Raw genomic sequence first — 10,261 nt, 5'->3', positions numbered from 1 at the left:
CTCTCTCTCTTCTCTCTCTCTCTCCCTTCTCCATCTCACCTCTCTCCCGTCTCCTCTCTTCTCCTCGTCTCCCGTCTCCCGTCTCCCGTCTCCCGTCTCCCGTCTCCCGTCTCCCGTCTCCCGTCCTCCTCTCCCGTCTCCCGTCTCCCGTCTCCCGTCTCCCGTCTCCCGTCTCCCGTCTCCCGTCCCCGTCTCCCGTCTCCGTCTCCCGTCTCCCGTCTCCCGTCTCCCGTCTCCCGTCTCCCGTCTCCCGTCTCCCGTCCCCGTCCTCCGTCTCCGTCTCCCGTCCCCGTCTCCCGTCTCCCCTCCGTCTCCCGTCTCCCGTCTCCCGTCTCCCGTCTCCCGGTCTCCGTCACCGTTCTTGTGACACAGTGGCCTTCCGTTCCTTCAACACGTTCCAGCGTCCAGCAGCCGCATTGTCGTTGGATGTAGGCGTCAGTGAAAAGGACTGTGCACCGATCTCAAGCGTGACACTATTTCTGCCGTGTCTGTGCACGTGGGTTGAGTATTGCACCACGGGAAAAGGTCGCATCACTTTGCATGGAAATTAGGATCAGTTGGGCAACACCCATGCATATGTAACTAACCATCCTCGCGAATCGCCGCTTTGCCCGCGTCCGCGCGTTTCTTTGGATATTCCTGCGTAGTTTTGTTCAGAGATCGAACGGATGCACTGGTGCACAAGTCACAGACGAGCTTTTGGTTTGTTAAATGCTGGTGTTATGTTGGTTGGTGGATTCAGTTGCGCTGTGTGGCTGATGATGATTACTTTTTCAGCCTCAAAATGTCGCCCAGGTTCCCAGTAGAATTGGATGTTTTCACCGTGCCACATTCTAGGATGAAGCATCTTGTAAAGATGTATTCGAATCAGGTATGGACTTGTATCGTCGGAATTGTACATGAAGATACTGCCTCAACTGTTGCGCTACATGATATCTTGGAAGCTGTGTCGCCTTAGCTGCTCGATTTGTCTGGATTTAGCTTTCACCATATTTTTGTTCTATTAAAAGGACAGTGCTTCTTAAAATGGCAACAAATGTAGCTTGATGAGTTCGGGATCCATTGCCGTCAACTCCGTACAAACATTGGCACGGTCTTAATGAATCATATGGACGTGAGCCGGCGCCGTTTGACTCCGCTCTGGTCTGTGCGGCCAGCTGTCGGCCACCGACTTCAGTAGCTCGCGCGCCGTGGCGGCACTGCTCTCCTCGCTGCTGGTCACGTTCCGCGAGTTCCGGTGCCACGAGCAGATCGAGAATCAGCTGATTGTCGGTCGCCTGAAGCGGCGGCTGAGTGTCCGCTCTGCGCACCACGCGACCGTGTGTAGCTGTCACGAGGACAACCGGCTGACCGAGGTGAGATACTGAGTGTGATCACCTCGAGGAAAGCCAGATGAGGACAGCCGGCTGACCGAGGTGAGATACTGAGTGTGATCACCTTGAGGAGAGCCAGATGAGGACAGCCGGCTGACCGAGGTGAGATACTGAGTGTGATCACCTCGAGGAGAGCCAGACGAGGACAGCCGGCTGACCGAGGTGAGTTGCCGAGTGCGACTATCACTGAGATGACATTGCCAGAAGTGAGGATGCGTGGGATCGTCCCGGAGGCAGCCCAAAAATTCCTTGTAGATTTTAAATGTTTGTATAAATGACTCCTACGAAGGACAGCCTGTGTCGTAATCGCCTCTACCAATGTCCATGTCTCGTGCTGCGGCCAGATGCTGGAGCTGCTGGAGACTAACGTTGCCGAGGAGTGCTGGTCAGCCCCCGGGCGAGACGCATTTCTCCTGCGTCTGCGTCGCGCCCTGGACGACTTCACCGACCGCTTTGTGCCCCACATGGAGGAGGAGGAGCGCGTCTTTCAGGTGGGGACGGCCAGAGCCCCTCCGTATGCCCTCAGCAGCGTGTCGCAGCTGAGGATGTGACTCAGCACGGCTTATGTTTTGCACGCGCTCGACCACTGTCAGCCACTTATGACGATCGGAAGTTCGTTCTTTGATTGCCGTTAGTCGTGAATAAAGTTGTTTTGGGGAAAGGGCGGCTGTTTGACCTGAACTGACCTGAATTTCTGGAAGGCGTGCTCGAACTCAGACGCTGTGCGTTTTTTTTTAAGTCGTTGTTTCGGCTCCTAGCCTCTGTTGATGGAGTACTTTGACTACAATGAGCTACGGGAGCTGAAGCAGCATGTGCTGTTGGACCACTCGCTGGCTGAGAAGGCGGATCTGCCGGAGAAGCCGGCTGAGCCTCTGCCCGACCTACCGTCCGAGGTGCTGACGCACGTGCTATCGTTTCTGGGGCCGCCGGACCGCGCCGCCGCCGCTGCCGTCTGCCGGCGGTGGCGGGAGGCCGCGCTGGCGCCGCCGCTCTGGAGGTCGCTGTACCCGGCCCTGTGGGCGCGCGGTGAGGCTCACCACCGACGCGGCGGTCGGCGTCCGAGCGTCCTGTTGTGGAAGAGGTTCCGTGTTTGTCACCACCGTGTTTGTCACGGGTTTTACGGGTTTTGTGCCCGATCTTTTCTCGGTTGCCCGTGCCGTGGTGGTTCTTGTTTGAAGACAGTCGTCTTGCCGGATGTCATGCCATGCTGTTTGAACTATTTGTCTTGCATGCTCACGCACCGACTCCTCTCATTCTCCGTGGAAACGCCGCTCACCGTCCAGTGAGGCGATGCGCGTTCTGTTCTCGGATCACGTGATCCCAGGTCTTGCCCACGGCCATAGAACAGAGTATTCATCCCCCTGACCTCTACGACATCTGCGTTTCAGGCGTGTGGGACCCGTCCCAGGTGGACGTGGTGGACGAGCTGCTGACCCGATCTGAGCTGCGGAGAGCAGCGTGACCAGGACGCCGATGCAGATGACGACGACCCGACTTCGCTGGCAGAGGAGCAGATGATCCGCCGGTCGGTGTTGTCCCCGAGAAACGATGGCGAACTGGCTGGCATGGCCGATTTTTTTACCTATCTGAGGAAGTCCGCCGTACTCGCGTGCGCTGTTACTCTTGTATAACATATGTGCACACGCGGCGGTGAAGCCCACTCGGCCAAGGCAAACGCCTGCTTTTCCCAACGGTTTTCCCTTAGAAGCCGCTATTTGTATGGGAAGAATGGAATCCAAGCTCACAGACAACTTCCAGGGCTTGTAGGTGGGACAAAATGCATTCATGTGTGTGTGTATGCAGAGGCTGACACACCGCATGTGAATGTAGGCTTCAACCTCATTTGCTGGTCCATTATGTGGTGCTGTTTGATGCTGATGAACCGCGTAACCAAGCAAATGCAGATCAGATGGTCAATTGGAATGGAATCGAATGGATCAATTTCTGGTGTGTCGGCAACCCCATTAACTCGCACTGCTGGCGGTGTGTCAGCAGTCGTGCCAATCACGCCACCTGTAGTGTGTCGTCATGCACCAGGTTAGATGCATCATCAACGAGGTAGTGTTGGTTGGTTTCATGTGCACTCGACGAATCAGTGCGGCCTCTGGTGCGCCGGCACGTCCACCAGCTGTGCTGATTGGCAATGTATGTGCAGTCTGACCAATGGCATGCCGCTCCGAATGCGTTGGGTGCTCTCCGGCTGGTGCTGACTGCCGTTGGGTTCGCAGTCTGACCAATCAGACGCTGCCGCTGGTGGGTCGTCATGTCCACTGGCTGGAGCTGACAGGCAGCCGGTGCCTGGACAGCCGCCAGCTCCGCCGCCTGCTCTCGCGCTGCCCAAACGTCCGGCGTCTGGACGTCAGCTACACCAACATCGGCGACGCAGCCTTCAAAAGGTAGTGCGGACCAAACATTAAGGAACACGAAACAGTCGCTGTCAAATGTCTCCCGCTTGGGTTCAAAAGCACAACCAGTTGGCTCACTTTTCAATGATTCAGTTGTTTTGTTTTAATATGTGCGGCTCAGACTGAGAGCAGTACCACAAACAGGCTATTCTGATTAATGCCGTCAGACGTTGAAGAAGGTGTTTATTGACTGAAGTGTGCAAATGGAGTTGTGAAATGGCTTTCAGCCTGTAACTTACGCTACTTGTAGTGACCATGAAAATGTATTCGTCTCACCAGGGATGGTTCTTCCACACCATTCTGTGACGTGTTGGTCTGTTGGCGGTGTTGTTTGTGCCGGCCACGCGGCGGCGGCGTCCCTGGCGGTGCGTCGCCGTGCCCGTGCCTGAGCGGCCGCTCCGTGCGGCAGCCTGCCGGCGGGAGCGCTGCGCTGTCTGGAGCACGTCAACCTCTCCGGCTGCGAGCGGCTGACTGACCGCGGCCTGGCCCGGATGGCCTCCCAGCTGAGTCCAGCCGCACTGCTCACCGATCAGCTGTTCGACTCGGGTGACGACAGCGCGCGCCAGCACGACTCCTGTTCCTCGGCGTGCCCCTCCGACTCCGACTCGGACTCCGGCCGGGCGGCGGCGGCGGCGGCGGCGGTGGCGCGGCTGCGGTACCTCTCGCTGTCCGGCTGTTGGCGGGTGACGTCGGTGGGCGCGCGGTGCCTGGCCGCCTGCCCGGCCGTCGCTGGGCTCCGACACCTGGACGTGAGCGGGTGCGCGGCCGTCGGCGGCGGCGCGCTGCGTGCGCTGGCGGCCGCCGCGCCCGGCCTCCCGCCCGCCGCGCTCTGGTACTGCGATATGGTGGCGGACGGGCCGCACCCGCTGCAGGCCAACGGCTGCGACAACCTCGAGTGTCCCGTGCGACGCTGCTGCCAGAACTGAGCGGCGGCGAGCCGGACCGGGGACGAGGTAGCACGCAGGTGCAGACAGGTGGGTCCAGGTAGGGGCGAGGTACCCACCGAGACGTAGGTCGGGGAAGTGGGAGATTCAAGAGCATTGGGTGATTCTATGGGAAGGCAGGCCCCCGATGAATGTTGATCGAAAATCTAGGGGAGAGTGGTCAACCCACGGTCTGCGTGCCGAATCTGTGCGCAGCCCGCGACAGCGTCGCCCGAGAACTCTGAGAGTAACCAGACAATGTAATCGGGACGAGCCTTCGGCGTGATTGTTGGCACCATCTGTAATCAGCCTAACAGTGGAGAAGCGGGCCTGAACCAGCAGATTGACTTGCGATCCGGGGAATGCACAACTCAGGAACTTAAGGTATTATATGAAGGCGAAGGTCAGTTAGTCGCTGGAACGAGTAAATACGGGCGGTGTCGCAAGACCCTCGCGTGACTGTGTTACTACCGCGTGGACTGTGTTACTTCCGCGTGGACTGTGTTACTACCGCCTGGTCACTGTGAAACTACTACTTGGTCATTTTTTATCAGGCTGCCAACAATTGGGCCAAATATATGAGTGACGTTCGACGTAAGGAACGTCAGCTGCGGACAACGGCCCGCACAAAAACAATGGTGCAGGACTACCCATCCCAAAGATGAAGTACATTGTAGGTAACGGGTCCCTGTCGAGTCCACTGTTCCCGAAAGGCTGATACAGCATTACTATGAACGTTCGCCTCTTGCGTATATTGCGAGCCACCGAAGACCAGGCACACGGCAGCGGGTTGGGCGCAGGGATAGTCTCTTCATAAAACAGTCATCGTCACAGAGTGCGGAACTTTAACAAACACGCGACGGCACCGTGTGACGGCGGCGGCCGGTGGCGGACGCGGTGACGTCACCGGTTTGCACCGACGCCTGCAGGTACGAGCTCGATATGCAACGGTACGTCATCCACGATCACCCCTGACTCGAGCCCTCCCGGCTACCAGTCGCAGCTCGCCCGACTGCCGCCAACAGCATGGGTTTTCACCGGCGGAGGAGCGTCCTCGACGCCTTCAGGCCTTAACTCGCCTGTACTCGCCCATTGCCGGGATTCGTTCTGAATCACCCCCATTCATACGCCTACATTCACGCGGGACGGAGACTAGATCAGCTTCCCTTCATCATGAAAGGGGATGACCCTGGAAGCCACTTGTCGATGGGGGATGTCCTGCGCCACGTCGTGTCCTACACAAAGCGCATATCAAGCCGCCGTCTCGTGGCGGGAGATCACACGACCTCACACAGCCCAATATCTATCCTGTCACTGGCCACGCCCGCATCGGGACGGGCGTCCACATCTGGATCCCATCTTCGTATCACCAATCACTGTACGCATCTGTGATGCCACTGATCTAACTCAACCGCTTCATGATATCAGCCCTTTGGCACTCCGCCGTTACCCGGAGCCGTCCCTCCGACCTACAATGCTCGTTTCTCCGCTTTTGGAACGCTCAGCGATATCCTCTCCCCTCCTTGCTCTCGCCACCACTGCTCGTCGCCCCGTCCGCGCCACTATTCGCCCTCCTCACCGTCCTCCTCGTCGGCGAATAGGTCGAGCGCGAGCCGGCGGTGCTCCTCGGTGTTGATGTGCGCCAGCAGCGCGGCCGGCGTCGGCGCGGTGACCTCGCACAGCGGACAGTGGTGCGGCTCGGCCACGTCCACGCTGCGCGCCGCCGTGAACAGCTCGACCACGCGTCGGCAGAGCTCGGCCCGCTCGGCCTCCTGCACCGAGCGCACGCCGCTGATGAGCACCGGCAGCAGCCGCTCGTCGACGGCGCCCTCCAGCCGCACCTGCAGCTGCTCGGCGGCCGGCAGCCGGTGCCAGCGGAAGGCGGAGCGCGGTGGCCGGCGCCGATCGGCCCGCGAGGCGCGCCGGCGCGCCAGCAGGCGCAGCAGCCGCCGGCGCCGGCGCGCCTGCTGCTCGGCCACCCTGCGGTCCGAGTCGCGCAGACGGTGCGGCTCCGGGCCGGCCGCGTCCGCGCCGCCGTACATCATCCAGAACGAAGCGCGCAGCACGTTCACCTGGTGGGACGGGGGCTTGTCAGGCGAGGGGCGCGACAGCCGGGTCAAGTGTCATCGTCATGGGTAGAGAAGGGTCATGGCAGGTCTCGCAGCGACCGCACCAACTTTTGCGGACATTACCCAGCATTTAACATTCCGCTATTGCAATGCGCATCTTCAAGCATTTTTGCCACGCCCACTTTTCTTCACATTCTCCAACCATGGACAGCATAGCGGCTCTCGCTAAACGCAGGGGTGGAAATAAACATATTGCCAGGAGCGAGCCTCAGACCACGGAAGCACTGAAACGGAGATCATCACGCAATCGCACGAAGTGGGCCCGGAGGGAGAAAGCGCGTGTGTGAGCTGGGTGCGGCACTGCAGTTTCGAAGGCAGCACAAGGTGCGGGGACTGGATCTTCGGAGGGAAGAGCTCGATGCGTTGTGCAGAGGGGAGCGGAACTGCCGTTTTCAGCACCTATCCACGTCACGACGGCGCCGCCTTCACGACCATCGTGTGATCACTGCACAATGTCACCATTCGCACGTCCTGCCTGCCGTCCTGTTCTCCTAGCAGCCTCCCTATCCCACCAACAGGCTGGCCGACCGTCCGGTGCTGGCGTCGACGCCAGCGCGCTAGTACTCACATCCACCAGGTCTTTGGTGGTGATGGCCACGTCGAAGCCGACCTCCATGTCGTGGTCGGGGTAGACGGCCTGGCCGGTGCCTGGCTCGGCGCCCAGGCCGCAGACGGCGCCGGCCAGGCCGGTGCACTCCTGGTCCGCGCGCAGCTCCACCGCCGGCGCGAAGAGCAGCACCAGCAGCGCCGGCAGGCCCGGGATGTTGGGCATCATGGTGGTGCCCTGCGCGCGTATCCGTGAGCCATCGCTGGTCGGCACCACCTGCCGGCGAGCGGGGCGGCGTGAAGCTGCAGGGCACCGCGTCTGGGTCGGGGGGGGGGGGGAGGTGCGCATTGCCGTGATTGGGTCAAGTGGGTCCTCACTGCGGCGGCACCTGGCAGCTGGAAACGGCCATATATTGCAGACGAGAACATGAACACGACGATGTATGAGCCCATCGCTCCGGATACTGTTACAAAACGAACTCAGCGAGATCAGAGACGGGTGCAAAGTGATGCAAACTGTCGGCCCCTCACGTCCCGATATACATCAGCGAGGACATACGGACTCGGCCAGTGCCCGGAGTGCGTCGCACCGCCGTCACCGAACGCAAGGTGTCGGGTGGAGTGGAACAGACACGAGTGGATGTGGTGCTGGGGTGGAGTGGGCGCTGGACTGCTCCGCACGCCTGAGCGGTCTGGCCTGAGGCGGAGCGTACCGGCCGGCCAGAGCGACCACGAGCAGCGCCCCACCTGCGCCGCCACCAGCAGCCGGTCGAACGGGTTCTGCGGCTCCGTGTCGAGCAGCACTGAGTTGCACGAGTCCGTGTCGACGAAGGCGGGCCGGGCGTGCAGCGAGCGCGGCAGGCCGTGCAGCGTCAGCAGCAGCGGCGAGTCCGGACCGCGCAGCGGCTGCCGGTCACAGCCGGCCTCCTGCCGCTTCAGCCAGCCGGTCAGCTCCGGGTCGTCGGCCAGCCGGCGCTCCTCCCACTCCTCCTGGCGGCCGTCCGTGCTATACCTGCCGAGCGGCAGCCGACGGCGGCGTCAGCGGCGCCACTCCGGGGCAGTCAGCTGACCACGGCGCGTCGAGGGCAGGTCAGGTCGGCGTCGCTGGCGAGCGGTGGGGCTCTGTCGCGGCAGCGCCAGTACTGTCGGCCGTCGGCATCAGCGCCGGCGTCTCGTAATCAGAATCCAAAGTTTAAAAAAAGATTGAAATTGCAAATCGGATTTCCGGTCTTTGGAAAGCTCGTGTTCCCTTCCAAATACGTCATGCAGAAGGGAAGACGCGCGACAGCACCGATGGACAGCCAGAGCTACATCTATCGTTTGGGGGCTGGGACGCGCCGCTGACTCCCAGCCCACCGTCCCGCCCCGGTCAGCGGTGATCCGTCCGCCGCGTGCGACCACCCCGTCTGGCCATCGACCGCCCTGAGGTCGATCACAACGCTAAGCAGAATCATTCTGCATTCAGCAACCCGTAATCACAACCACGTCCGAACGGTAATGCCGTATCGATCTGCCCCGATAACACAGTTTACCGGGTCGTTATTCGCGTTGGGCCCTCGGGAATCTGCCTTTCTCTCTGCCTCTCACGGGAACGCATCCCCCTCTCGTTTGTGGCTGCGTCCTGGCGACAACAATCGCAGGCGAGGCTGGCGTCTTCCACGTACCACCGTCGCGCGTATGCTCCGACGTGGCCTAAATAACAATAGCCCGCTTCGGCCGATCGAACCCGCCACAGACCGAGGCACAGCTCTCCACCCCCGCAACAGCTGACGACCCTGCACCGTGAGCGTCGCAGCGCCCGGCGCCACTAACCGAGCTTCCCTCTCGCTGTGGTTCTGGCGTGAGAAGTAGCCTTCGAGCGCGTGCTCGGCTAGCTCGGCCTCCACCAGCTCCTTGTTGATGCTGCGGTCCATGGTGGCGTGCCCCTGGCGCACTTTGCGGAACAGCTCCACGTGGATGGTGCCGTGTACCACCTGCAGCGGCAGCGGGCGTCACTGGCGTGGACGCGTTCGGTCAGCCCCCTCTCCCTCTCACGCGCGGGACGACCCTGTCAGGTAGGGAGGGAGCGGCGGCCGAGCGGCACATGGTGTTGGCCGGCGGGACTTCCGGCGCCCTCCTCCGCTAGGCGCGTGGCCGCTGGGAAACGGTCAGCGGCCGTCTGCCACCTGTCGCGTCCGGCTCGGCACAGGCCGGCTACCCCTGCCGCGTCCGGCTCGGCACAGGCCGGCTACCTCTGCCGCGTCCGGCTCGGCACAGGCCGTCTGCCACCTGTCGCGTCCGGCTCGGCACAGGCCGGCTACCCCTGCCGCGTCCGGCTCGACACACGCCGGCTAGCCCTGCCGCGTTCGGCTCGACACACGCCGGCTAGCCCTGCCGCGTCCGGGCGGCGAGATACTGAGCGCGCTTCACTGATTACGCCACCACTTCCGCTGGCCATCTCCCACCGCAGCCGCGCGCACGCCTACCGAGTAGACGTGACCGATGACGTGCTGGTAGAGCGCCAGCGTCTGGAACTGGCTGATGGCACGCTCGCCCCAGCGGCCGGCCATCGCCTGGGTAGGCTTCAGCTCCGAGAGTGTACATTCGGCCGCCAGCGCTTCCGTCTGGCAGCATCCGAACAGCATGTCATGGAAATGCCGAGCATACTGCCACTGAAATCGCTGGCTGACACAGATCACCTGACACAGAAACGCCGAGCTTATTACCAGTGAACACGCCGGCTGACACAGATCACCTGACACAGAAACGCCGAGCTTATTACCACTGAACACGCCGGCTGACACAGATCACCTGACACAGAAACGCCGAGCTTATTACCAGTGAACACGCCGGCTGATACAGATCACCTGACACAGAAACGCCGAGCTTATTACCACTGAACACGC

At 61.3% G+C, this 10,261-nt stretch overlaps 2 protein-coding genes across 2 annotated transcripts in view; one reads left to right on the top strand and one right to left on the bottom strand.

Annotated features, from left to right (window-relative positions):
* Positions 1 to 610: 610 nt before the first annotated feature.
* LOC119098032 (F-box/LRR-repeat protein 5) lies at positions 611 to 5,294 on the top strand. The gene is made up of 8 exons (XM_037220962.1): positions 611 to 871; positions 1,158 to 1,355; positions 1,718 to 1,864; positions 2,132 to 2,399; positions 2,762 to 2,831; positions 3,602 to 3,769; positions 4,188 to 4,527; positions 4,582 to 5,294. Exons 1-8 carry the CDS (start codon positions 785 to 787, stop codon positions 4,702 to 4,704), a joined length of 1,401 nt encoding a protein of 466 aa, XP_037076857.1. The 5' UTR covers positions 611 to 784; the 3' UTR covers positions 4,705 to 5,294.
* A 969-nt stretch (positions 5,295 to 6,263) lies between these two features.
* spn-E (tudor domain containing 9 protein spindle E) overlaps positions 6,264 to 10,261 on the bottom strand; it is a 14,287-nt gene continuing 10,289 nt past the window's right edge. Inside the window, 6 exon segments of the mRNA XM_037220961.1 lie at positions 6,264 to 6,473; positions 6,666 to 6,773; positions 7,399 to 7,653; positions 8,124 to 8,295; positions 9,189 to 9,349; positions 9,842 to 9,979. Of these exon segments, the coding sequence (XP_037076856.1) occupies positions 6,264 to 6,473; positions 6,666 to 6,773; positions 7,399 to 7,653; positions 8,124 to 8,295; positions 9,189 to 9,349; positions 9,842 to 9,979 (1,044 nt within the window).

The sequence above is a fragment of the Pollicipes pollicipes genome, unplaced genomic scaffold, assembly GCF_011947565.3.
Source record: "Pollicipes pollicipes isolate AB1234 unplaced genomic scaffold, Ppol_2.1 Scaffold_4740;HRSCAF=5597_pilon_pilon_pilon, whole genome shotgun sequence".
Taxonomy (NCBI): Eukaryota; Metazoa; Arthropoda; class Thecostraca; order Pollicipedomorpha; family Pollicipedidae; genus Pollicipes; species Pollicipes pollicipes.
Note: the sequence above shows the minus strand (reverse complement) of the source record. Positions and strands in the feature narration are given on the sequence as shown.

Bases quoted from the DNA above. Each gene is read 5' to 3' on its own strand.
- LOC119098032 (XM_037220962.1), top strand. From the start codon at position 785: ATGTCGCCCAGGTTCCCAGTAGAATTGGATGTTTTCACCGTGCCACAT. The intron at 872-1,157 runs GTATGGACTTGT...CTGTGCGGCCAG, and splicing joins TAAAGATGTATTCGAATCAG to CTGTCGGCCACCGACTTCAG. The intron at 2,832-3,601 runs GTGACCAGGACG...TTGGGTTCGCAG, and splicing joins TCTGAGCTGCGGAGAGCAGC to TCTGACCAATCAGACGCTGC.